At 51.1% G+C, this 27,558-nt stretch overlaps 2 protein-coding genes and 1 pseudogene across 2 annotated transcripts in view; all 3 read left to right on the top strand.

The window, feature by feature from the left end:
• Positions 1–20,507, top strand: part of LOC136192350 (titin-like) — a 51,509-nt gene extending 31,002 nt beyond the window's left edge. The window contains exons 67-92 of the mRNA XM_065980894.1: positions 39–404; positions 456–797; positions 855–1,517; positions 1,574–1,897; positions 1,947–2,279; positions 2,335–2,673; positions 2,724–3,086; positions 3,146–3,448; positions 3,501–8,456; positions 8,507–8,842; positions 8,895–12,296; positions 12,351–12,959; positions 13,013–13,627; positions 13,681–14,289; positions 14,343–14,957; positions 15,012–15,626; positions 15,682–16,237; positions 16,285–17,009; positions 17,074–17,406; positions 17,517–17,831; positions 17,883–17,942; positions 17,996–18,125; positions 18,180–19,779; positions 19,833–20,018; positions 20,070–20,205; positions 20,257–20,507. Coding sequence (XP_065836966.1) covers positions 39–404; positions 456–797; positions 855–1,517; positions 1,574–1,897; positions 1,947–2,279; positions 2,335–2,673; positions 2,724–3,086; positions 3,146–3,448; positions 3,501–8,456; positions 8,507–8,842; positions 8,895–12,296; positions 12,351–12,959; positions 13,013–13,627; positions 13,681–14,289; positions 14,343–14,957; positions 15,012–15,626; positions 15,682–16,237; positions 16,285–17,009; positions 17,074–17,406; positions 17,517–17,831; positions 17,883–17,942; positions 17,996–18,125; positions 18,180–19,779; positions 19,833–20,018; positions 20,070–20,205; positions 20,257–20,375 — 18,950 coding nt within the window. The 3' untranslated portion in view covers positions 20,376–20,507. The remainder of the gene's footprint in view (positions 1–38; positions 405–455; positions 798–854; positions 1,518–1,573; positions 1,898–1,946; positions 2,280–2,334; positions 2,674–2,723; positions 3,087–3,145; positions 3,449–3,500; positions 8,457–8,506; positions 8,843–8,894; positions 12,297–12,350; positions 12,960–13,012; positions 13,628–13,680; positions 14,290–14,342; positions 14,958–15,011; positions 15,627–15,681; positions 16,238–16,284; positions 17,010–17,073; positions 17,407–17,516; positions 17,832–17,882; positions 17,943–17,995; positions 18,126–18,179; positions 19,780–19,832; positions 20,019–20,069; positions 20,206–20,256) is intronic.
• Position 20,508: 1 nt separating this feature from the next.
• On the top strand, positions 20,509–21,481 carry LOC136192353 (peptidyl-prolyl cis-trans isomerase B-like). The gene is made up of 5 exons (XM_065980898.1): positions 20,509–20,611; positions 20,665–20,778; positions 20,840–20,933; positions 20,990–21,174; positions 21,232–21,481. Exons 1-5 carry the CDS (start codon positions 20,537–20,539, stop codon positions 21,352–21,354), a joined length of 591 nt encoding a protein of 196 aa, XP_065836970.1. The 5' UTR covers positions 20,509–20,536; the 3' UTR covers positions 21,355–21,481.
• Positions 21,482–21,657: 176 nt separating this feature from the next.
• On the top strand, positions 21,658–27,096 carry LOC136192354 (RAC-gamma serine/threonine-protein kinase-like; annotated as a pseudogene).
• Positions 27,097–27,558: the final 462 nt, after the last annotated feature.

The following is a 27,558-nucleotide window of genomic DNA, read 5'->3' on the forward strand; positions in this document are numbered from 1 at the left end:
ACTTTTCCTCTCGCAATAGAATTAATAATTGATTTTAGAGCCACCGAAGATTGTCGATCCTCCCGACGTTCGACCCGTGCGTCCGGTGCCGGATAGCGATCGCGTCTTCTTCACGGGACAACGCGGCGCCGAAATCATCGTCGGAAGAACAGCTCTGATCAATTTCACCGTCGTCGAAGAGAGCGACGACAACGAGTTTGAATTCGAATTGCCGAAGCAAAAAGGCGAACCGAAGCGCGTTCTTCGTCCCGGAGACTCGTACAAAAACGTCGAGTTTTTGACCAGTCAGCAGCTTCGCATCACCAACGCAGCGTTGGACAACGCCGGAAATTATCGTCTCATCGTCAGAAATTTGGCTCGCCCCGTAAACAGGGACAAGTCCGTCACGAAACTTCGAGTCTACAGTTAGTGAATTTTGTTGATTGACGTTAGCGTTATTGTATCTGTGTTTGTAGCTCAGCCCGCTGTTGTGACTACCGTCGATTCTGCAGTGACCGTTAATGGAGCTCCTCAAGCTCCTGAACCCGACGGTTCTATCGCCGCCTTTCCAACCGATACGATATCGTTCCGGTTCGAAGCAAGCGGTGATCCAGCGCCGTCTGTAGTTTGGCAGCGCGACGGCGTCACGTTGGCAAATCTTCGAGGCAGCGTGTCCATAGCAACCACACAGGGAACGCAATCGACAACGAGTACGTTGACCCTCTTTGACGTCGGCGCGGGAGACGACGGAAACTACAGAGCAACGGCAGAAAATCCAACCGGAACGACGTCGTCAGACGTCGACCTGATCGTTAGACGTAAGAAATTTAGAGTACCGGATAAAACATTGTCAGAAGTTTTTTATATTTAAAAAGCGGAGGGTACGGCGAGAATTCTAAGTCGAGAGGCAAACTCACAGCCGTACGAGACGCCAACGTCCGTGACGGCTTTCATCGGTCAACCGTCGGTGCGAGTCGTCAAAGGAAAAGACTTGAATATCGAAGTGGTCTTAACCGGCGACCCCGCGCCGGTCGTCACTTGGCAAAAGGACGGGACCCCCGTCGCTTACGACGATCGCATACGACAGCTGCCCGACGGAACGTTGAGCATTCGCAACTTTGCGGCGAGCGACGTCGCCAGGTACACCGTCGTCGTGCAAAATAACAAAGGGCAAGACGAGGCGTCAATTGACGTTCAGCTTCCCGTCGCGCCGACGATAGCGGACGGTCCGACCGACGCTCCAACGCCCGCTCCCGATGGGGATGCTGTCGGCTATGCCGGACAAGACGTCAGCGTGTATCTCGGTCGAACACTTCAATTGGACGCCGACGTGCAAGGCATTCCCGATCCGTCCGTCGTATGGCGATTGCCGTCGGGAGAGCGAATTTCGACTGGCACGAGCAGTGGCCGATTTACCGTGCTTCCGAGCAATAGTCTCGTCGTGAGGGACGTTCAGCCGCGGGACGCTGGAAGATACAGGATCATCGCTACCAATCCGGCCGGCATTGCACGAAAACGATCTCGCGTTACTGTTCTTGGTATGTCTATGACGAAAGTTACAATCGGAGAATTTATTACGTTTTGTTTTTTACAGAGGAACCGGTTGTCTATCGTGAAATTTCCGATTCGATTAGTATTGACGGGCAGGCGATTGTGCCGTCGTCTGGCGGCGTCGTTCGCGCTCCACAAGGTTCCCAGATCGTCGTCAACGGATTCGTCTTCGGAGCGACTCAACTAACGTGGCAAAAGGACGATCTTCCGCTTCCGGACAACCCCCGCTACATCGTCCAATCAATTGGAAGCGGCAGAAGCCGTCTGATCATAGCCAACGCTCAGAACTCGGATGCGGGCAAGTACACGCTCGTCGGACAAAGCGACGTTGGCACTCAAACGTCTTCCGTTAACTTGGAAATCACTCGTGAGTACTTGAGTAAAAATTTTGGTACTAGTACTATTTTTTTGCGCAGCTGTCGGCACGCCGAGCATATCGAGACAGCCGGACGTTGCACCGGTTGTCACGGAGCAAGGAATCGTTGTTCGCTTTGGAAGAAATTCGGTGGCCGTCGGCGGTGGTCAAACGCTTCGAATTCAAGTTTCGACGACGACGGCGGCAAATCTTCGTCCGACATACGAATGGCGAAAGGACGGCAATCCTCTTCAGCCAAGCAACCGAATATTCTTGGGCGCCGACGGGACGCTTGAGATACGGAATTTCCAAAGCAGCGATGCAGGAACGTATACGATCGTAGCGACGAATTCGGTCGGCTCAGATAGTGATGACATCCAGGTCACCTTGGCACGTAAGTAGTCAAAACATGTTGTTATTAATTTCGGAAAGAATTTTTTTCCTACCAGAACAACCTACCATAACGCCGGGAGTTGTTCGTCCAACGGAACGTCCGCTGCCGAACACAGATCAATCTTATGATGTCAATCAACCGACGTCCGACGTTGTCAGAGGACGAACGCTCTATCTGGACGTCGTCACTTCGGGTCGACCTGGAGAGAGCGTCACGTGGCGTCTTCCGTCCGGACGACGCCTTCGAACGGGCGAAACGTTTGGTCGATTCACCGTCTTCAGTAACGGAACGTTGAGAATTGTCGACGCTCAGCCGCAGGACTCTGGCTCCTATGAAGTGATCCTGAGCAGCCCAGGCGGCGAAGCAACCCAGGCATCCGACGTGAAAATATTCGGTAAAAATGTCTCTCAACGAATCTGTTTTTTTTTTATTTTTATTTTCTAGTTCCTTTATCTGCTGGCCGTCCTCTTCTTGATTCCGTCTTTTCCGACGATCGTCGCGCGGTTCCGTCGACGGCGGGCAGCACTGTAACCGTTCGCTTGACAAGCCGCGTGGCTATGGAGGCGACGTTCTTCTGCTTTCCGGCTCCCACTGTGTCGTGGACGTTCAACGGCGACCCCGTCATGGAGACGGATCGCGTGAGAATTGTCACGACGACGGTCGGCGAGAAGACGACGAGTCAATTGCTGATCGGCCGCGCCGAACCGGGCGATGAAGGGACGTACGTGGCGACGGCGAAAGTGGCCGACTCCGATGCGTCTGTATCGACGGCGCCAATATCGGAGACAATGCGTCTGAAAGTTTCAGGTACAAAATGATATTGGCCGATGATGCCTTACATCTAAAGCTTTTTTTTGTTTTTTTAGTCGAAGGATTTCCCGTGATAAATAGGCTACCTAATAAACCTGATCGTGTTCGAGGCTCGATCTATTACACCACAATCGGTCGTCCTGACGTCGTCGCTTTGGCGGACGAAATCGTTAGAATCGCTTGTACGGCAGCGGGAAAACAGCCGTTGACTATCACATGGGAAACGGACGCTCCCAACGCGAGAGACATCGGAAACGGCGTTTTGGAAGTCGTTGGCGCGACGAGCGAGGAGACTTTCCGCTGCGTTGCAACTAACGTGGAAGGCGTAGACGAAGAGGAGATCACCGTTTTCCCCGCAGGTAAAAATTTCGCAGAAATTTGTCTAAATTAGCCGATCTTTAATCTTTGCAGTTGTCCCCGTGTTGAATCGGCCGGCGCCTGTCGATCCCTATCGACCCCTTCCCGACGAAGATTTGACTTACGACGTCGCTCCCGGTCAAATAGTAGAAATTCGCAGTGGTCGAACCGTGACGGTTGTTCCTTCGGCGGAAGGACGACCTACACCGGACATTTTGTGGGTAACGCCGAACGGGCAACGTCTTCAACCTGGCGATTCGTTTGGACGAGTGAGCGTCTTGCCAGACGGTCCGCTGCGAATTGTGGATGCCACTACGGCAGACAAAGGAACGTATCGAGTCGTCGCGACCAGTCGAGCCGGAACGGATGCGCAAGACGTCGACGTAGTCGTTTATCCGCCGGTTGAATTGACTGTCGTACCAGGAGAGAACGTAGTTGTCGACAGAGTGCCGATACGCCCGACCGATAATGAGTCTTTCTTTGTGAAAGAGAACTCCGAGTTGGTTATCACTTGTGGAATCAATGGAGTACCAAGCGAAGGTATTGAGTGGCTCATCCATGGAGAGTCGGCAAGATCTTCGTCTACTGACGGTTTGATGATCGCGCCGACGCCGGCCGGCAGTCAACTGACGCTGAAAAGCGTTCAGTTGAGCGACGCCGGCTCGTACGTTTGCAGCGGCGGAGACGCGACCGACAGTACCGGATTTCAGGTGGACGTCGTCGTAATTCCGTCTGACAGTGCAACAATCGAAAGGCGACGCGATGTGGCGATAACGCGTACGTCTACTGAGGTCACGTCGCCAGTGTCTGTATCTGAAATTTTCGTCTCAAAGAAGCAAGACCTCGTCATTTATTGTCGCTCTTCGGGAGCCGATTCGATCACTTGGATGAAGAACGGAGCTCCTTTGACAAGCGGTGGCCGAACTTCGATACAACCGGACGGAACTTTGAGAATTTCTCAAGTGGAATCGAGCGACTTTGCCACGTACAAGTGCACCGTGACCAAAGGATTTCAACAAGACATGCAAACGACGACGGTCGTTGAATCGACGATGCCAGTTATACCGGAGCCGCAGCCGATTTCGCCGTCGCGTCCGCTACCAGACGGCGACGTCACGCGCACGGCTGGTCAAACGAGTGAAGTGACGGTATATCGTACGGCCTTTATTGACTTACCCTTCTCTGGGCGTCCTTTGGGCGACGTCAAATGGATTCTGACGGATGGCCGAACGTTGATTCCGGGACAGACGGACGGCCGATTTACTGTCTTTGAGAATGGAACGTTGAGAATAAGAAATGTTCAACCGGAAGATGCGGGTTCGTATCGCGTCAGCGTATCCAACGTCGTCGGCGAATCTAGTCGAAATACGGAAGTTGTGACTTATCGTCCGGCAAGAATAACGACGGAAGCGTTCGAAACGGTTGTCGTTGACGACGTGCCAACGTCGGCGTCGCCGTCAAAGCCGGTTATTGTTCGGCGCGGCGGAACGATTTCTTTCGAAGGCAGAGCAAGCGGAACGCCTCAACCGATCATACGATTTTTGAAAGACGGTATAGCAATTGAGCCCTCAGATCGAATAGTCGTTGATACGACGCCGACGGGAGGCCGAATCACGGTACGAAATGCATCTCCCGACGACAACGGCCGATACACGTTTGTTGCTGAGAACCCAAGCGGCGTAGTGGTGTCGTCAATCGACGTCGAAGTGACGGACACCGACGCACAACCCGTTATCGTTCGACGTAAAGGTCAACCAACGGACGACGGGAAGACGGTGACGGCGACGATAGGTCAAAAGACGACGGTCAACGTCGGCGCATCGCAGGATCTCGTATTGAATTGCAGTGCAATAGCAACGACCGAAGTAATGTTCGTTTGGGAAAAGGACGGCGAAATTATACTGCCGAACGGTCGCCCGGAGATAAGTACCAACGGGCAAACGCTTACGTTACGGAACGTGCAGAACGCCGATGCCGGCCGGTACGTGTGCCGTGCGATGACCGATGACGGCACCGATAGCGAATCCATTACCGTCCAAATTACATCCGAGCCCGAATTTGGGGACGCGTCGTCGACGGCTCGTCAGGCGCCGCAAACAGGCGACACGACGTTTGAAATAGGTCAAGCTATCGACGTTGTGATGGGAAGTACAGTTCGCATTCGGTCGCCTATCTTCGGTCGTCCGACGCCGTCGGTCACGTGGATTCTTCCGTCCGGTCGCACGCTGGCTCCCGGCGAACGCTTCGATCAATTTCAAGTTCTCGACAACGGGACTCTCGTTATTGACGATATCAGAACGGGAGACGCCGGTTCGTACACCGTATCGGCGACGAGCAGTCTGGGCGAAACAACGTCGACGTCAGTCGTCACAGTCTACGTTCGACCTCGTCTGACGTCGACGTTTGTATTAGACGGGGTCGCGGTTAAAGACAGCTTTGGCAATCGGCAAGTATTTCCAGATAACAACGACGTTGTCCTCGTTGAAATCAGTTCCACAATTGCGTTACCATGTACCGCCTCCGGTCTGCCGCTGCCGTCCGTTCGAGTTCTCCGCGACGGCGACGTTATTCCAATCGGCGGTCGCTATTCGCTTCGCAATATCGACGGCGGTCGAGGGATTGAACTTGTGATCGCAGACGTCAACGACGACGACGCAGGCACGTACACTTGCGTTGCGGAAAATGATGCAGGCGCAACAACATCATCGGTAGTGGTGCGCTTATCGGAAAGCGGTGCTCCAAGCATCAATCGCCTTCCGAACAGAGAACCGCGCGTAACCGAAGACACGACGATCGCTGACGTGGGCCGACGCCGCGTTGAAGTCGACTTGGGAAGTCGGCTTACGCTTTTGTGCACTGCACTTGGTTCTTCAACGACTGTTAGTTGGTATCGATTTGGAAAGCTCGTCCGGATGAACAACCATTTTCAACTTTCGTCTGACGACGGCTCACTGACGATTACAAAAGTCGCAGCTCGAGATGCCGGTAATTTTGTCTGCCGCGCGACGAATCCGAACGGGAGAGACGAAGAAGCGATCGAGGTCGTTCCTACGCGACCGCCGAAAGTGCGACGAAAGCCCGACGGACCTCAGAAACCGCCTGGCGTCAACGAAGTCGTCATATCTCCCGGCGTACCGGGAGTATTCAACCCCGGCGAAACTCTAATATTCAAAGACGGTACGTACGGCGAGCCTATGCCGTCCGTTACCTGGATCTTACCGTCGGGTCGAAGAATGAACGTCGGTGACAAATTTGATCGATTTGAAGTTCTCGACGACGGTTCGTTGCGCGTGACTAATGCTACGCCGAGCGACGATGGAGCGTATCGCTTCATCACGACGAGCGTCTCCGGCACAGACGGAAGCGCTTCTAATGCGGTTTTTGTCGATCCCGTTCAATTGACGATCGGAGCGCGAGACAAGATCACTGTGTCAAATCGAACCGTATCACCGTCGCCAGAAGGCACTCTTCGCGTCGATGTCGGATCCGTCTTTTCCATGACTTGTTCAGCGACTGGATCAGCACCCATTGATCTTTCTTTTACGCGCGACGGCACTCTGATCGTGCCCGGCGGCCGAATTCGCGTCGTTTCAACGGACGATAATACGAAGACGCTAACTATTGAGAACGTGATGCCGGAAGATGTAGGAAACTACGCCTGTGTGGCTGTGAACAGCGAAAATGCGCAGGAAACGTCTGTCTACGTCGCCGTTGTCGACGGTGCAAAAATAATTCGGGAGCCGACGAAACCGACTGAGGACTTGCCGGACGGCGGCTTGAAGGTGTTTGTTGGACGAGAAAGCGTAACAGTTGTGCTGGGACAGACGGTCGAAATAATGTGCAATGCTACGGGAATGCCTAATCCGGCCGTAACGTGGTTGCTGAATGAGGAGCCTGTCGCCGCCTCGGGTCAAGTGAGCCAGTCCGGCGGCACTCTCACGATTCAAAATATCGGACGAAACGATTCGGAGATCTACGTTTGCCAGGCCGTTAATAGCGGCGGAAGTGATCGTGAAGACATCCAAGTCTTTGTTACGGAACCACCGGTTATAGCACCAGCCGCTCCGATCGTCGTCGAACGACCCATCACTGTCGAAGACAAAAGCTTCGACGTTGGTCAAACTGCTGAGGTATCAGAAGGAAAGTCTGTGACTCTTCGCTGCCTTGCGACGGGAAATCCGACGCCGAGCACGATGTGGCTATTGCCGTCGGGCGACGTCTTGCGGCCGGGAGATTCTGCCGGAAGAGCGAGCGTCGCGCGCGCTGACGGCTCTCTGACCATACAAAACGCCATGATTTCTGACTCCGGACGATACGAATGCACGGCAACTAACACGGCGGGAACAGATAGCAAAAAATCCGACTTGACCGTTATAGAACTGCCTGAAGCTCAAGTGACGGTCACCGTCCAATCGCAACCCGTGGATCCGTTGGATCGCACCGTGAAGACTCGACCGCAACAAGTAACATTGGTTTGCTCGGTGGGAGGAACGCTCGGAAGCAACGCGCAGTGGTTCGTGAATGGCCAAAGAATTGCAAGCGACGATCCGAGAATAACGAGCGATTCGAGCAGCAGTACATTGGCTTTTACTCCGACGGCTACGACGAGTGATTCCGGACTGTACACGTGTTTGATAGACACTCCGGGCGGCACTCGGGGATCGTCCGTACGAATCGACGTTTCCGACAACATGACTCCGCTGATTATATACGATCCCGAGCCGACGAAACAGACTCCTGATGGCGTTGAAACATCCATTGGAAAAGACTCGGTCACCGTGTCTCCCGGGGAAATATTGACAATTTCATGCGACGTCGCTGGATCGCCCGAACCGACGATAACTTGGCTCAGAGACGGGGAAACGATTACCTCTGGAGGTCGATTCTCTGATGATGGACAAGGCACTTTGGTGGTAAGCAACGTGCAGCGAGATGACGCCGGAACGTACACGTGCACAGCAAACAATACGAGAGGCAGCGACAGTGATTCAATCGACGTAAACGTAGCAGGTCAGTAAGAAACAATTGTTCGTTTTAAATACCTAAATATTTCTTTGTAGATCTGCCTCAGATTGAACAAGCAACGACTGACAAAAGACCACGTCCGCTAATGGATCGAAACTACGTATACACCGTTGGCCAGACGGCCGATGTTCGCTTAGGAAAAACAGTTTCGTTGCGATGCATTGCAGTTGGAAATCCCGAGCCGCAAGTGAGCTGGATGCTCTCCGACGGGTCGCAAATGGCAATTGGAGAGAGTGTCGGACGTGCTCGAGTGTTGCAAGACGGCACTCTTGTCATCAGAAACGCGCAAATTCTGGATTCAGGTGACTATATGTGCACGGCTAGTTCTTCGGTAGGCAGTGCAAAGTCGACGTCGACAGTCAACGTAGTCGGTAAGGAATTTCGATCAACAACTGATGACTTTTGTCTGATTGACAATTTTAGTTCCTCCCACCCTGAGAGAGCCTATTTATCAAGGTATAACGGTCGACGGCAACGAGGTGCAACCGTCTCAAACTGGCGAAATTATCATTCGAAATGGCTCGCGAACGGAATACTCCTGCCAAGCCGAAGGCATTCCGACGCCCGTCATCCGATGGAGTCGAAACGGCGAAGTACTGACGACGTCGAGCAGCGCGGGAGTCGTCACGACGTCGTCGACGAGCGAGAGTCGGGTCGTATCGCGACTGACGGTAGAAGAAGCGACAATGTCCGGACGATACGCGTGCGTAGCACAAAACGATTTCGGCAGCGTTTCTTCGTTCGTCGACGTAACGGTTGTCAATCCTTTTGCTCCCATCATTGACAGAGGGCCTACACCGACGATGGAACAGATTTCGATCGGTCTTCCAGAGTCTTTTGCTACTCCAGGCTCTTCGGTTACGATCTTATGTAACGCTGCTGGTCTTCCCCCTCCTCTAGTCATCTGGGATAAAAACGGCGTGCCTTTGACGCCGGGTGGAAATTATCAGCTGTCCGGCAACGTTCTGACAATAAACATGTTCAGTAGGGACGACGTTGCAAGTTACTCTTGCACGGCTACCAACACTGAAGGGCAAGACAGGGAAACGATTGCTGTTAAAATGGTTACACCTCCTCGAATCGATCGACCTCGCGCAGTGGAAGAGCCTCCGAAAGACTCGACTCCCAGCACGACGCTGACCGTTTCGGTTGGGGAACCCGTTGACGTTTTTCCAGATCAGACGGCCACGATTACGTGCACTGCGAGCGGCGATCCACCGCCGAAAATAGAATGGATATTGCCGTCGAGCAGCGTCGTTGAGGAAGGCGACACATTGGATCGTTTCTCTGTGAGCGGCGGAGCTTTGACGATAAGAAACGCCAGAGAGAACGACGAAGGAAATTATCAATGCAGAGCGACAAACGATGGTGGACAAGCGACTGCGACTTCTTCGGTAAACGTTCGCGAATATCTTCCCAACGTGCCATCCACAATTGAAGTCGAAGTGAATGATCGAACGGTGGTGCCGACGGCCAGCAATACGGTTACCCTTTACGAGGAATCACGTCTCTTATTGAACTGTACTTTTGCGACTGACTCTCCCGCGAGTATCCGCTGGCTGAAGGACGGCGTTCTGGTGCAAAGCAACTCGGAACGACGTCTCGTGAAGTTCTCCTCGACCAACTCGTACGGTCTGCGAATTGCGTCTGCTGCCGGCAGCGACGCCGGCAAGTACTCGTGCGTTCTTGATGACGGATTTTCGAAGACGAGCGAAAGCGTGAATATTATCGTGCAATCGCTCCAAGCGCCGCTCATCGATCGCAGTCCGCCGGACGCTCCGCCGCAGATGACGTCGCCGACGTCTACTACCGTTTCGATTGGGGTCACGGAAGTGACTGTCGTTCCCGGAAACGACGTGACCATCACGTGCACGGCGTCCGGAACACCGAATCCCACAATAAGTTGGCAGTCGTCAGACGGCACGAATGTTCCTTCGGATTCGTCTGGCAGCCTCACTCTTCGCGACGTGACGGCAGCCGAAGCAATGGCGTATACATGCGAAGCCGTTAACTCAAGAGGAAGAGACGAAGAGACGATAATCGTGACACTGGCCGAACCTCCACAGATCCAAAGAAGCGAAGTAGTCGTCACGGAGACTCCAATACCTGACGAGGATCGTAAATACAACGTCGGTCAAACGTCTCGCGTGCAAAACGGCCGAACCGTTCGGATCATGTGCATGGCGTCAGGAAGACCCGACGCCGAAATTCGATGGCGAGCAACGTCGACGGGCGTCCAATTGCGTGTCGGCGAAACGTCCGGCCGAACTTCGGTTCTTGAAGACGGAACGCTGCAGATTGTCCAAGTGTCGACTAGCGACGAAGGCGACTATGTTTGCACAGCGGAAAACACCGCAGGTATGGACGAAGAGACGAGCGAGGTCACTGTTCTCGTTCCGTTGCAACTTAATCGAACACCGACCGTCGTCGACGGCAGTCCGTCGACGCCGTCTGTGGACGGTTCCGTTACCGTTGTTGAAAACTCGAGAGTTACGCAGCGGTGCAATGTCAGCGGTCGACCTTCCCCGACTCTCGCGTGGACGAGAAATGGGGTTCGTCTTCAGAACACGGCTCGCACGGTCATCAATACAGTATCAAGCGGCGACGGACTAACTGTTACAAGCGATCTGACTCTTTTCCCGGCGCTTCGAAACGATAGCGGATCCTACTCGTGCGTCGCTCAGAATGAAGTCGAATCTGCTTCCAACACTCAGGAAATAGTCGTAATCCCTCAAGAAGCGCCTCTGATTGATCGCCGCACCGGTACGACCGACGACGGAAACACGGTTCGCACGTCCGTCGGTCAGCCAGATGTCTACGTGACCGAAAGGCGGACGGTGATAGTGGAGTGCACGGCGTCGGGTGTTCCACTTCCGACGACGAATTGGTTCCTTGGCGACAGCGGCATTCTGGTGCCGTCCGACGGCCCCGTCCGTCGACTGGCATCGGGTGCCTTACAGATTGATACATTTCAAGGTGTTTACGCCGGAAAATATACCTGCCAAGCAGAAAATCCAGTCGGATTAGACAGAGAAACGATTGACGTTCGCCTAGCAGAGAAACCGGTTCCAGTCATTGATCCCGAAGTGGCTCCTCCTACCAGAGGCGGCACGGCAGTGTATGGATGCCAAGGCATGGGTTCGCCTACGCCAAAAGTTGAATGGGTGTTACCGAGTGGAGAGACCTTGAGTCCGGGCGAATCTACGAGCGATGGTCGCGTTAGAGTGGATGCTAGCGGGTCGTTGGAAGTAGTCAATTTGATGCCCAGCGACGAAGGCACTTACATCTGCACTTTGACCAACGACGGAGGCAAAGTGAACATTTCAACGGATGTAACGGCATACGAGAGACCTTTCATAACAAGAGTTTCAGTCAATGCGCTTGTCGTAAATGCGGGAGACGAAATTGAACCCGACGATGGCTCTACAACGTTACTCATTTGCTTTGCAAGTGGCAATCCTATTCCCGACGTTAATTGGTACAAAGATGGCCTTCTGATTGACCGTGAAGACGACGATATCGGCTCCAGCTCCGTAATGCTTATACCCAAGTTTGAAATAACGAGGGGACCAGGCTCCGCGTTGCTGACCATTTCCGACTACACTACGGAAGATGCCGGAGTTTACAGTTGCGGAGCGTCAAACCCTGCGGGAAATGCCGATTTCTCGCTTATTTTCAAGGAACCTACGCCACCGACAATAACGCCGCCAAGAACGGCACGACCAATGACGGAAGCCCCAACGACGGAAGCCCCAACGACGGTACAGGCGCCAACGACGGCACAGGCACCGGTAACGGCAACGATAGAGACACCAACAACTGCAGGTATTTCTTTTTTGTTATACTGTTAAGCTATTTCTAATGCAGTATCTATGGCAGCTGTTCAGACAATGTGGGTCATAGACCCTTTTTCAGATTGTTCAGCAGAGTGTGCACCGGAAGGAGAACGGACACGAACTGTGACTTGTTCCAGTACCGTAGGAGGCGTAACGGAGACGGTTCAGGATCAAGTTTGTCTTGATGCTGGGCAACCTAAACCGGCGACAAATCAATCTTGCGGCGTGGACTGTCCCTATAGGTGGGAAAGGAGTGAATATGGAAACTGCAGTACGTCCACCACGTGCGGCAATGGAACTCAAACTCGGACCGTGACGTGCGTTCGAGATATACCGTCAAGAGGTGCTGTCGCTCAACGCGACGACGCGTGTTCAAGTGTGGGCGATAAACCGAGAAGCGAACGACCGTGCACAACGATTTGCAGACTCTTTGCCGGTCCCTGGTCAGACTGTTCAGTAACGTGCGGCAGAGGAACAAGACGGCGAGATTTGACTTGCCAACGACAAGACGGCACCGAGATCGATTTACAATTTTGCGCCGGTCTACCGACTTTGGCGTCTACGGAAGATTGCGATTTAGTTCCATCATGTCCTACTACACAGATACCGGCAACGACACAGCCACTGACAACAGAGACGCCAACAACTGCAGGTATTATTTTTTTGTTACTGTTAAGCTATTTCCTAATGCAGTATCTATGACAGCTGTTCAGACAATGTGGATCATAGACCCTTTTTCGGATTGTTCAGCAGAGTGTTCACCAGAAGGACAGCGGACACGAACGGTAACTTGTTCTAGTACCGTAGGAGGCGTCACGGAGACGGTTCCAGATCAAGATTGTCTTGATGCTGGGCAGCCTAGACCGGCGACAAATCAATCTTGTGGCGTGGACTGTCCATATAGGTGGGAAAGGAGTGAATATGGAAACTGTAGCACGTCCACTACGTGCGGCAATGGAACTCAAACTCGGACCGTGACGTGCGTTCGAGATATACCGTCAAGAGGCGCTGTCGCTCAACGCGACGACGCGTGTTCAAGTGTGGGCGATAAACCGAGAAGCGAACGACCGTGCACAACGATTTGCAGTCTCTTTGCCGGTCCCTGGTCAGACTGTTCAGTAACGTGCGGCAGAGGAACAAGACGGCGAGATTTGACTTGCCAACGACAAGACGGCACCGAGATCGATTTACAATTTTGCGCCGGTCTACCGACTTTGGCGTCTACGGAAGATTGCGATTTAGTTCCATCATGTCCTACTACACAGATACCGACACCGACACCGACACAGCGACTGACAACAGAGACGCCAACAACTGCAGGTATTATTTTTTTGTTACTGTTAAGCTATTTCCTAATGCAGTATCTATGACAGCTGTTCAGACAATGTGGATCATAGACCCTTTTTCGGATTGTTCAGCAGAGTGTTCACCAGAAGGACAGCGGACACGAACGGTAACTTGTTCTAGTACCGTAGGAGGCGTCACGGAGACGGTTCCAGATCAAGATTGTCTTGATGCTGGGCAGCCTAGACCGGCGACAAATCAATCTTGCGGCGTGGACTGTCCATATAGGTGGGAAAGGAGTGAATATGGAAACTGTAGCACGTCCACCACGTGCGGCAATGGAACTCAAACTCGGACCGTGACGTGCGTTCGAGATATACCGTCAAGAGGTTCTGTCGCTCAACGCGACGACGCGTGTTCAAGTGTGGGCGATAAACCGAGAAGCGAACGACCGTGCACAACGATTTGCAGTCTCTTTGCCGGTCCCTGGTCAGACTGTTCAGTAACGTGCGGCAGAGGAACAAGACGGCGAGATTTGACTTGCCAACGACAAGACGGCACCGAGATCGATTTACAATTTTGCGCCGGTCTACCGACTTTGGCGTCTACGGAAGATTGCGATTTAGTTCCATCGTGTCCTACTACACAGATACCGACAACGACACAGCCACTGACAACAGAGACGCCAACAACTGCAGGTATTATTTTTTTGTTACTGTTAAGCTATTTCCTAATGCAGTATCTATGACAGCTGTTCAGACAATGTGGATCATAGACCCTTTTTCGGATTGTTCAGCAGAGTGTTCACCAGAAGGACAGCGGACACGAACGGTAACTTGTTCTAGTACCGTAGGAGGCGTCACGGAGACGGTTCCAGATCAAGATTGTCTTGATGCTGGGCAGCCTAGACCGGCGACAAATCAATCTTGCGGCGTGGACTGTCCATATAGGTGGGAAAGGAGTGAATATGGAAACTGTAGCACGTCCACCACGTGCGGCAATGGAACTCAAACTCGGACCGTGACGTGCGTTCGAGATATACCGTCAAGAGGCGCTGTCGCTCAACGCGACGACGCGTGTTCAAGTGTGGGCGATAAACCGAGAAGCGAACGACCGTGCACAACGATTTGCAGTCTCTTTGCCGGTCCCTGGTCAGACTGTTCAGTAACGTGCGGCAGAGGAACAAGACGGCGAGATTTGACTTGTCAACGACAAGACGGCACCGAGATCGATTTACAATTTTGCGCCGGTCTACCGACTTTGGCGTCTACGGAAGATTGCGATTTAGTTCCATCATGTCCTACTACACAGATACCGACACCGACACCGACACAGCCACTGACAACAGAGACGCCAACAACTGCAGGTATTATTTTTTTTGTTACTGTTAAGATATTTCCTAATGCAGTATCTATGACAGCTGTTCAGACAATGTGGATCATAGACCCTTTTTCGGATTGTTCAGCAGAGTGTTCACCAGAAGGACAACGGACACGAACGGTAACTTGTTCTAGTACCGTAGGAGGCGTCGCGGAAACGGTTCCAGATCAAGATTGTCTTGATGCTAATATGTCTAAACCGCTGACCTTTGAATCTTGCGGCGTAGACTGTCCATATAGGTGGGAAAGGAGTGAATATGGAAACTGTAGCACGTCCACCACGTGCGGCAATGGAACCCAAACTCGGACCGTGACGTGCGTTCGAGATATACCGTCAAGAGGTTCTGTCGCTCAACGCGACGACGCGTGTTCAAGTGTGGGCGATAAACCGAGAAGCGAACGACCGTGCACAACGATTTGCAGTCTCTTTGCCGGTCCCTGGTCAGACTGTTCAGTAACGTGCGGCAGAGGAACAAGACGGCGAGATTTGACTTGCCAACGACAAGACGGCACCGAGATCGATTTACAATTTTGCGCCGGTCTACCGACTTTGGCGTCTACGGAAGATTGCGATTTAGTTCCATCATGTCCTACTACACAGATACCGACACCGACACCGACACAGCCACTGACAACAGAGACGCCAACAACTGCAGGTATTATTTTTTTTTGTTACTGTTAAGCTATTTCCTAATGCAGTATCTATGACAGCTGTTCAGACAATGTGGATCATAGACCCTTTTTCGGATTGTTCAGCAGAGTGTTCACCAGAAGGACAGCGGACACGAACGGTAACTTGTTCTAGTACCGTAGGAGGCGTCGCGGAGACGGTTCCAGATCAAGATTGTCTTGATGCTGGGCAGCCTAGACCGGCGACAAATCAATCTTGCGGCGTGGACTGTCCATACAGGTGGGAAAGGAGAAACTATGGAGACTGCAGTACGTCGACCACGTGTGGCGACGGAACGCAGACTCGGACCGTGACGTGCGTTCGAGATATACCGTCAAGAGGCGCTGTCGCTCAATCCGACGACGCGTGTTCAAGCGTGGGCGATAAACCAAGAACCGAACGACCATGCGAAACGATTTGCACTCTCCTTCCCGGTCCCTGGTCTGTCTGTTCAGTAACGTGCGGCGGCGGGACAAGACGGCGCAACGTCACTTGTGCGCAGATGAATAGCGGCTTGCTGGTAGATCTGCGATTTTGCCCAAGTACACGACCAACATTTTCTACGTCGGAGCAGTGCAATACTGATTCCTGCTTCAAGTACGTTTTAAAAATTGCTCTATATTGTTTACATCGTGTAATTTTAGATGGATGGCAACGCCTGACGGCGATTGTTCTGCCGTTTGTGGCAGTGGAAGACAGCAGCGAACGATCGAATGTCGTCGCATTCAAGACAACCAAATCGTTTCCGTCGACCAATGCGATCCGGACTCTAGGCCGAGCGACAGCATCGCCTGTCGAATCACATGCCAATACGATCCGTTGCCGTGGTCCGACTGTTCAACCACGTGCGACATCGGAACGCAAACGCGCCAATTACGGTGCAGGACGGCCGACGGAAGTTATGTTGCTCTATCCCAATGTGAGGACGCGGGAGTTCGACCGCTACCGACGACGTCTCGAGATTGCAACACCGGCGTTTCTTGCAACGGCAGCACTTCTTGGACAGTTTCGTTGTGGAGCTTATGCAATTCGTTTTGCGCCGACGGCAGGGAGACTCGTTCCGTTGAATGCGTCGTAACGGCGGCCGACGGGACTTCGTCGTCCGTGTCAAATCAGATCTGCATAGACGCGGGCCGGGGCAACCCACCAGCGTCGTCTCGCCCGTGCAATCCGGTACGCACGTGCAGATACGTTACAGCGCAATGGTCGGGCTGCTCTCAATCGTGCGGTGGAGGCGTACGTCGACGCAGGGTGACGTGCGAACGAGAGATAGATGGAAGAAGAATTAGTTTGGTGGATTGCAGAAGAGATTCGACTCTTGGAGAGACACCGTCTGACGAAGAAGCCTGCAACGAGAACGTCTGCTTCGGTAATGCACGTCGACGTAGCTATTCAATAAGAGTATTTATTTATTTATACGGAGTCGCTTTTAGTTCCTCCAAGAATTCGAAATCCGCCGAGGCCGTCGCCAAATCAGCCGAATTCCAATGTAGACACGAGCGTCGGAAATGCAGTCGTGGTTACTGTCGGATATCGTGTCACGATTGACTGTGTCGACATTGCCGGAGAGCCGCGTGGAAAGATCAGCTGGTTTCTTCCAACGGGAGCTGCTCTCGATTCGGGCGGTGTGCTTGGGAATGTTAGCGTCGATGCAAACGGCACGCTAATCATTGAAGACGTTCGAACCGTTGACAGGGGAAAGTACACGTGTAGGGCAACGAACAGAGTGGGCTTTGACGACAGGGATTCAACAGTGGTGGTTCAAGGTGAGTGGCGTTTTAGGCACCCTGATACAGTAGCTTTCCACGTCCTAATTTTTGTGCAGCGTCTAGCTTGAGATCTCTTTGTATTTAAGTCTCTCTTTCTTTTTTTTTAGTTCCTCCGTTCGTTCCCTTTGTTGAAATTACTCGCGAAAATGGTTTTCGAATGGAGGAGAAAAATTTCCTTGAAGTTCAACCTGGCTTCCAAGTCACGATTGAATGTTCAGAAGCAAGCGCCAATCCGAGACCAAGAATCAGATGGTTCCTCAACGGAGAAAGAATTAATATCGCCAGTGACTATCGTTACGAATTGTTGCGCGACGGTTCATTGAATATCCTTGATATAAGCGCCACAATGGCTGGGCAATATATGTGTGAAGCGTCAAACGTAGTCGGAACTTCAAACGCAACAGTGACATTAGCTGTTCAAGGTAATTGTTTTTTAGAGGGAGTCATTATTTGTCGGTAACTATTGGTTACAGAATTTGAATTCTCCTGGAGACTTGTCGGTCCGGAATGCAGTCAGACCTGCGGCTGTCGCGGTAAGTTGTATAAAGACCTAACTAGATATCGGCTGGAGACTCTAATTCTGCAGGAACAAGACTTCTTCAACCGGAATGCTTTCGCCGGGCGGACAACACGACTGTATCAAACAGCAACTGCGATATGCAAGTCCCACCGTTGGCCGTACGTCTTGACTGCAACAGGATCCCGTGCCCCGCCCGGTTAGTGTCTAACTTTTGCATTTCTTTGTGACAAGATTCGATTCTTTGTTTCAGTTGGAGAGTCGGCTCCTTCAGTCCGTGTTCGGCGACATGCGAAGGCATTCGTCGACGAACCGTTATTTGTGAACGAATTGAGGAAAATTTCTGCGCTATGGTCACCGTCGAAGACGACGTGTGCGCAGTACGTAACGGAAATGGAACCGGTCTAAAGCCGGCACCCGTCGAAGCGTGCGGTAGCGACGTTTGTCCGGTGTACAGCTGGGTCGTCACAACCGATTGGAGCAACTGTTCGGCCGTGTGCGGCGACAACGGCTACGAGACGCGCGACGTTTTCTGCTTTTCTGACGATGGAATAATTCGATCGCAGGCGAACGATGGCGAATGCATTCGGCGCGTCGGCCAAATGCCGGCAAGGCGACGACGATGCACCGAAGACAAGGCTCCGGTCTGCGTTTACGAAATCGGCGACTGGACAAACTGCACGGCAACGTGTCGCGTACCAGGACTGGAGTCGCGTACGGTGGCGTGCCGTCGTACGATTCCCAGTCAAGGCGTAAACGAAATTGTCCCGACGCGCGAATGCTTGGCGGCAGTTGCACCAGCGCCGCAAACGCTGCAACCGTGCTCCGTCAGCAGAGAATTGTGCGAATGCCGAAATCCGTTTTGGCTCACCGGCAATTGGTCGACATGTTCTCGTTCGTGTGGCGGTGACGGCATTCGATATCGATCGATAACGTGCATGTGCTCCGTCAACGCTTTACCTCCGGCACCTGTCGCGTTCCAAGAATGCAACAGTCGATTGGGCTTCGACTTGCAGCCGGCGAGGGAGGAGGGTTGCGGATCGGATATTTGTCCGTGCATTAACTATCGTTGGCGCTCAGGCGGCTGGGAAGACTGTTCAGTGACGTGCGACCAAGGAATCGAGCGGCGCTCCGTCAGTTGTACCTGCCAGCGGAGCGGTAGAAGAGAACCTGTTAACGACACGGCACTGTGCAATGCGTTCGATGTAAGGCCGAGCACGGAGAGAATATGCTACCAACCGGAATGTCCTTGTCTGGATTTGCGATGGGAAATTAGCGAGTGGTCAAACTGTTCGGTAACATGCGCCGGTGGGCTACGCTATCGTAGCGTTCGTTGCATGTGCGGAAATAGCAGCGCTGACCAGCAACGATGCCTCGATGTGGGACTCGCGAGACCGCCGACTGAGGAAGAATGCAATACGAACGAGTGCCCGTGCGTGAATCATCAGTGGCAGATTCGTTCTCGTTGGACGCCATGCTCGAAGACGTGCAGCAATGGAACGCAGTCGCGAGTGGTTGAATGTCAATGTCGAGTGCGCGGCGCATACCGCACCGTTTCCGTGGGCGAGTGCATCGACCTCGGAGTCGGTGTGCGACCTCCCGATGTCCGATCGTGCTTTACGCAATGTCCGTGCCGATCGGCGCGCTACAAGACGGAAGGCTGGCGCGGCTGTACGTCGAGAGTGTGCGACGGCGTCGAGACGCGGCTGGTGTCGTGTGTGTGTCGGCGCGAGGAGGACGAAGAGCCCGCCGACGAGTATGAATGCACTCGTTTAGGTTTGTCGCGTCCCATCGATCGGCGCACCTGCAGCGATCCGTGTACGTACACTTGGTCGGCGAGCGCTTGGTCTCAGGTATGTCGGCAAAGAAGGTTTCTTGTTTTATTTTTTTATGAATTTATATGCAGTGTGCCAGTGACTGTCGTCACCGTCGCTCTGTCTTCTGCGTTGATCAATCGGGAAGACGCGTAAATGATAGCAGTTGCTATACTCAGGCAGCGCAAAGTTTCAGACTATCGGCAATTGGCGAGTGTCAATATGAAGGACCGGTTGAAAACCAAAAGATCACTTGGATTACGACTGACTGGGGAACAGTAAGAGACCTAGCGCTATTCAGCAAGGTTTGCATCAAATTTTTTGTCTAGTGTTCGGCGAGTTGCAACACCGGTGTAAGACGTCGATCAGTTGCGTGTGTCAATCTGTGTCAGAAAAGAAGAGTTCGAGGAGGCTGCAGTTCGAGCACTCGACCACGTCACGTGCAAGGGTGCAACAAATTCCCTTGTATGATCTGATATTTGTTTTTTTCATTAATTGTAATGGTCTCTGTTTTAGGTGTCGAGAGACTGCCGTGTAACGACGTAAACGAATATTTCTGCGGTAGAATTCGCGATTTGCGTCTGTGCTCTCACTACCCGCGGGATTGCTGTGCGGCATGCTCAGGAAGACAGTGACGATCAGGATCAGAGTGAAGATCTATGATCGTATTTCAGCTATTGCACAATTTTTTTTAGTGTGTGTTTGTGTGTCAGTCTTGCACGACATGTATGTTATATGGAAAATATACTACCGTAACAGAACGTAAACATACAGTTTCTTTCCCTGGCTCAACCTCATGCTGCGTTGGCTCTTTATTAGTTGCGTTCTTTGCGTTGGCCTGGCAAAGAAAGGGCCCCTAGTCACCGACAAGGTCTCGCACTGTTTCTGCGTCGCGCGCCAGCTTCTAGCGACGATCCGCAACAGGTATTCTTCGACATTACGATCGGCGACGTCGAAACCGGTCGAATTGTGATCGGCCTATTCGGAAAAACCGTTCCCAAGACAGCAGCGAACTTCCTCACACTCGCAACTGGAGAGGTGTGACGTCGAGAGGCGAAAATCGCGCGACCCTTGTAGATAATCCGTCGTCCCCCTGTAGAAAGGCTTCGGCTACAAGGGCAGCATTTTTCATCGCGTCATCAAGGGTTTTATGATACAGGGCGGCGACTTTACGAATCGGGACGGTACAGGAGGTAAGTAAACAGCAAAAATTCGATCGGACATTCTCCGACCGCGTGGCCTCCCCAAGGTAAATCCATTTACGGCGAAAAGTTTCCGGACGAGAATTTCAAGCTGAAACATCTCGGCCCCGGCTGGCTGAGCATGGCCAATTCAGGTAAGGACACGAACGGATCTCAATTCTTCATCTGCACCGTGAAAACGTCGTGGCTCGACGGCAAGCACGTGGTCTTCGGAAAGGTTCTCGAGGGAATGGTGAGTATCTGACTAAGGAGAATTAGTGTAGATTTTGACAAGACAAGTTCTCGTTAGGACGTTATCAAAAAGGTCGAGGAGACGAAGACTAGTGCCGGAGATAGGCCAGAGAGCGAGTGCAAAATTGCTGATAGCGGGGTCGTTGCACTCGAAAAGCCATTTAATCTCGAACTGGACTAAATCTCCGGGAACCTCTTCCTTCTTTTCTTCTCCTCTTTGTTGCACGTGATTGGCTTTCATTGAATCGAGTTGAGGTAGTCGTTTTTTGTCTGATCTCTCTTCAAATGGCTCAACGAGAGTCTGATAATCCGCTCTATGACGTGGGTTAGAAATGTTATGAGGTTCTTTAGGAGATGATGCTGATCCGACCCAGTTGAAGGAACCCACTAGGAAGACGCCTTTTCTCTATCGTTACCCATACACGTACCATCGCGTTATAGAATGTAGAATTGGAAAATCGTATTAAAAGGATTTATCTCAGCTGATTTCTCAAGTAACGAAAATAAGCACGAAATTGTGTAATTTCAAACAAATTTCAAGTAGCAAATGCGAACGCTGGCGTTACCAACGCCATGAATCAGATACAGGCACGTTATTCACGACTTGATTTCAATAAATTTTTATTATACAGTAGATGCTGGAAGACTTCAGCTATACGGCAACGTTGGTGGTCAATGCTAGCAATTTGAGACGAAAGGTACAAAAGAGCAGTATTGTTCAGAAGTTGTTGGGAGACGTACTACAGCCCTTTAATTAATTAAATCCTAGTCTACCTACAGTACCGTTCAAAAGTTTCGGGCACCCCTCCCCGAAATCCCGCTCCCGGCTCACGTACACTCTCCGGTTAGTTAATTTGACGAGAACCGACCAGCGGCTCGCCGCTACGCAGTCAAATATTTGGCTGTGAGCGTCTGTAGTTTGTTTAGTGTAGCGCACGTTTGGTTGCCATTTATAGAGCCGGCATGACACTGCATGACACCCTTGATTTTGCTGACCAAGCGTATTGCCGTCGCTTAACACAAATGTGACAGACGATGATCTGAAGAATGGTGACGATGGTCTGAAGAATTTATTGATTCTTAGTTATGAGAGAGATGGACCCCTAATCTTTGATTCTTAGGGATGCGGGCATCACTTCTTCTTTTCAGTCTACCGTACGTCAATTCTTTCTAAATATTTACTAGATGTGTAGACTGTAGTGCTCAGAAGCAGCAGTCTCAGCTTTGGCATACAGTACAGTCTGCAACTCGTTGCGCGCGAGCGGCGCTTGCGCTTCAGGCGCATGGAGCGCCACTCGTGCATAAAAAGTAGAGTTGACGGGAACGCCGATTTTTGATCTGCAAGTGTCTGCAACTCGTTGCGCGCGAGCGGCGCTTGCGGTTCAGGCGCATGGAGCGCCACTCGTGCATAAAAAAGAAAATGGGCGTTCCCGTCAACTCTACTTTTTATGCACGAGTGGCGTTCCATGCGCCTGAACCGCAAGCGCCGCTCGCGCGCAACGAGTTGCAGACACTTCCATGTCAAAAGTGGGCGTTCCCGCCGGTACTTTTTATGCGAGAGTGGCGTTCCATGCGCCTGAACCGCAAGCGTCGCTCGCGCGCAATGAGTTGCAGACACTTGCCGATCAAAAGTGGAAAATCGCGCTATTTTGGTGCTTTCGACTCGATTCGGCCGTTTCTCTTTCTAGTCTAGTAGATTGTTGGGTTATAGAACTTTTTTGATTCATGGGATCGACCAATCTTTAGTTTTGGCCGAGAAAATCGCGAAAAAATTAAACTAACCGCCATCCTCCCCGCCACCGCCACCGCCACCACACCCATCTTAGCATATTTCACTAGGCACCGGCGCGCTGCGCAACAGCATTCGTTAACTCCGATATCATTTCAGTGGGCGCCGGTTCCAACTGAAATATCCTTAGATCGTAACTATAGTAGAACTGGGTTCATTGACTGATAGGAGTTCCAAATTGGATTCTTAGGGTATTGCGTATTTTGTACGTAGCATTTATGTTTTACTAGAGATTAGTGTAGGAGCGAGGATGACTCCTCATCGTGCGTGGGAGACCCAGAAATCGCTATGTTTTGGCTTGGATGCGATAGATGCGTATTTTTTTCTTTGCAGAATGCCAGCTCATGAAAATGAATAAGGGGAAGAAAAGTTTGTCATGAGGTGATTTCCATGGACTCGTCTTTTTTGAAAAATGTAAGTCTCTAACCAATCTTCGTAGGCTTTTGCAGTGGACCAATTTCATTGAACGTTTCTTCAGCGTTGATCGCATCGACGAACGGTGAGAATTGACTATTTATCTACCTACAATCAATATGTCGTTGAACATACTTTGCTTCTTAGTGACGCGTGGGTTGAAGCGATTGAGAAGGTCTCAGCTGCTCTTGAGGCAAACAAAGAAAAGAGCTCGTCTCTTGAAAAATCTTCTAGCAAAGTATGTCAATATACCAAATCTCTTTTATTGTATTATCACTTCTTTCTGTATTCTACGTCTGCTTTTTCTACTCTCTTAGGCTGCTCTGGAGGATTTTGAGATGTTGAAAGTGCTTGGTCGTGGGACGTTTGGAAAGGTTTGCGTTGCTCGCGAGAAGACGACGGGCGAACTGTTTGCCGTCAAAATCCTCAAGAAGGATGTCATCATTGCAAAGGCAAGGAGGGAATTGCCTAGTTGACTATAGCAGAACGTTATTTTGTTATTTTAGGAAGAGGTTGCTCACACGCTGACTGAGAACCAAGTGCTGAAGACGACAAAGCATCCTTTTCTTACGGTATGTGCAACTACTAACATTGAATCTATGATTTAGTCAGCTGCTTACGTGTCCCAAGTATTGATGTATGTATGAGCGGATTCTCTAGTGTAGTAGGCTCCTCTACTTAGTGTCGATCTCGTTTTGATTCGCATACTTTTCTGACGCGGTTTTGTTTCTCTAGTCACTCCGGTTTTCCTTTCAAACGGAAAAGAGACTTTATCTCGTGATGGAATACGCCCAGGGTGGCGAAGTGAGAACGATAGCTCGAGCGTTCGTTTCACGTGGAGGGAAACCCCATTTCCTTTGTCTCCTTTTTAGCTCTTCTTTCACCTGTCGAAGGAGAGAATGTTCAGCGAGGAACGATCTCGTTTCTACGCCTGCGAGATCATCTTGGCGATCAAGTACTTGCACGAGCATTCCATCGATTTTAAGTAGGGGGTCGGTTTTCACTGTGATGTTTGGGTGTCAGTCAAAGGGGGTTTTTTTCCCGTAGCTCGAGATCATCCTGCTGGACAGGGCTGGTCACATCAAATTAGCCGATTTTGGGCTGTGCAAACAGGACGTGACTAAGAAGACGACGGAATACCTTGCCCCTGAGGTAAACGAGAGCACATAGGGTTTTATACAAGGTCGAAAAGCAACCTTCGCAGTAGATGTGCTAATAGATTTTCGTTTTGATCGCGTTCATTTTTTGCGGGGCGTGGATCATGTTTGATTTCATCGCAACGAACGCATACCATCAAAACGAAAAATCTTAGTAAGTTTAGAGAAGAAAAGGAGCGAGACTTTCTATAGTTGAATACCTTGACTAGATACCGCATTTGTATTGTTAACAGTCTCAACTTCACTGTTTCAATTCGTTGCGCGCGAGCGGCGCTTGCGATTCAGGCGCAAGGAACGCCACTCGCGCATAACTAGTACTCTGTAGCGTTGGCGGGAACGCCCACTTTTGAGGGGCAAGTGTCTCTCGTTCGTTGCGCGCGAGCGGCGCTTGCGGTTCAGGCGCAAGGAACGCCACTCGCGCATAAAAATTAGCAAAAGCCCACTTTTGACAGACTGTTAAAATTGTCTTGGACGATGATTAAAATTGGCTCGCCTCAAAACTGTTTCGCCCGTTATCTCGCCTCAAAACTGTTTTGCCCGTTATCTTGCTTTGCCCGTTATCTTGCTTTGCCCGTTATCTTTGCTTTGCCCGTTATCTTGCTTTGCCCGTTATCTCGCCTCAAAACTGTTTCGCCCGTTATCTCGCCTCAAAACTGTTTTGCCCGTTTATCTTGCCTCAAAACTGTTTTGCCCGTTATCTTGCCTCAAAACTGTTTTCCCCGTTCTCCCGCCTCAAAACTGTTTTGCCCGTTCTCTCGCCTCAAAACGGTGTTTGTTGGGCGTGAATTTTCGTTTTGATCGCGTTCATTTGTCGCGGGGCGTGGATCATGTTTGATTTCATCGCAACAAAACCATCAAAACGAAAAATCAATTGCGAGTGAATTTTTCAATTAGTAAGTTTAGAGAAGAACGAGACATTCGTAGTTGAATGAATACCTTGACAAGATACCGCATTCGTATTAACAGTCTCAACACAATAACTTTACTGTGACAAGTGTCTGATTCGTTGCGCGCGAGCGGCGCTTGCGGTTCAGGCGCAAGGAACGCCACTCTCGCATAAAAAGTACTTTGTAATGCGGGAACGCCCACTTTCGAGGGGTGTCTCCCTTTCGTTGCGCGCGAGCGGCGCTTGCGGTTCAGGCGCAAGGAACGCTACTCGCGCATAAAAAGTACTTTGTAATGTTGGCGGGAACGCCCACTTTCGAGGGGTAAGTGTCTCCAATTCGTTGCGCGCCAGCGGCGCTTTCGGTTCAGGCGCAAGGAACGCCGCATTGTAATGCTGGCGGGAACGCCCACTTTCGAGGGGTAAGTGTCTCCAATTCGTTGCGCGCGAGCGGCGCTTTCGGTTCAGGCGCAAGGAACGCCACTCGCGCATAAAAAGTACTTTGCAATGTTGGCGGGAACGCTCACGACCATTTTAAAATTGCGTATTATGTCTATCCTTCCAGACCTTCCCAGACTGAAAAAATTCTCGGCAGAACCCTGTATGAATTAAAGATTAGGCCCTCAATTTAATATTTATGCCCTATGAATTAAAGGTTAGGCCCTCAATTTAATATTTATCCCCTAAGAATTAAAGGTTAGTCCCTAAATTTAACATAAATCAGTGCATGTCAGGGAGGATTGAATGGACTTTAGGGGGCTACGTATGACTTTGAGCCTTACTTCGCGCTTTCAGGTTCTCGAGGAGGAGGAGTACGGCCGAAGTGTCGACTGGTGGGGAGTCGGCGTCGTCATGTACGAAATGATTTGCGGCCGTTTGCCGTTCTACAATCGGGATCACGAAGTTCTCTTCGAACTCATTCTCACCGTACGTTCTCGTATACGAGACAAAGACCAAACGATGAGAGACGGTCTGTTTGTATGTATATAGCAAGACGTTAAGTTTCCCGATCGGTGTGGAGAACGAGCGAGATCGATTCTCTCCGGGCTTCTAGAAAAGGATCCAACAAAAAGGTCAGTTGACTTCGTAGGCACATAGAAATGCGAATGGAGTTTATTTTTTCTTAGACTCGGTGGCAGTCAGCGCGATGCCGAGGAAATAATGGAACACGTTTTCTTCAGTGAAGTCAATTGGGATGACGTCTATGACAAAAAGGCGCGCGCAATATTTAATCGATTGATAATTTTTGATGCTATGTTTTCACTATAGGTTCTCGTTCTGTTTGTTCCCGAGGTCAAGGCGGACGTGAACGACCAGGTGATACCGCAGGAGTTCAAGGACGATACGGTCGACGACACGCCACCAGATCAAGGTTAGATGAGAAAGTTTTATTTAGTCTTGGTGATGTACCGTACTGACGTTTTTCTATAGAAGCTTCTCCTCTCAACGAGAAGGAAGATGGTCAGTTTGAAGGATTTTTCTATGCTCCGGACTCTGGCGTTGGTTCGAAGTAAGATCAGCAGGCTCTCATCCAAGCAACGAGAAAATGAAATCTCATTTTTTTCATATTATATTCTTAGTACAGTGCTGTCTTTGGATGTGTCTTTGTCATTTTCTTTCTCTCTCTCTCGCTCTCTTTTTAGTTGTACCTTTTTTATTGATTATATCTAATACGGGAGTCCTATCAGCCGCAAAGAAAAAATTTCTCGCTTTGCGTCCAAGGCCTCTAGCGGCTCAGAACTCGGCGTAGGCGAAAGCAAAAACGCCTCTTTGCCTGTCGAGACGCCTCGCAGCGTGCCGCTCTCTGTAGCGAGGCAGATTCACCGCCATTCTCTTTTTCCCTGGATCTACAGCTCTTTGTTTCGCTAAAATCGTCCTCGCTCATGTCCCTACCCAGTTCTGCTGTATTTTCGAAGCCTGCTCCAGGTCTGAAAAAGAAATGGCGAGCCTCGATTTCGTCTAATCGCGTGAAAACGCTTGCCTCTGCCTTCACGTCGATCAATTCGCTCAGAAAACAATCCAATAGATCGCAGGCTGAACGAGAATCAAATCTGGACGAATGCGCGACGACCCCGTACACAATCAAGACGCGCACATTCGATTTTATTTCGTAGAGTAATTTTACAGTACACATGCACTCAT

This window comes from Oscarella lobularis, chromosome 10 (genome assembly GCF_947507565.1).
Source record: "Oscarella lobularis chromosome 10, ooOscLobu1.1, whole genome shotgun sequence".
NCBI classification, from domain to species: Eukaryota; Metazoa; Porifera; class Homoscleromorpha; order Homosclerophorida; family Oscarellidae; genus Oscarella; species Oscarella lobularis.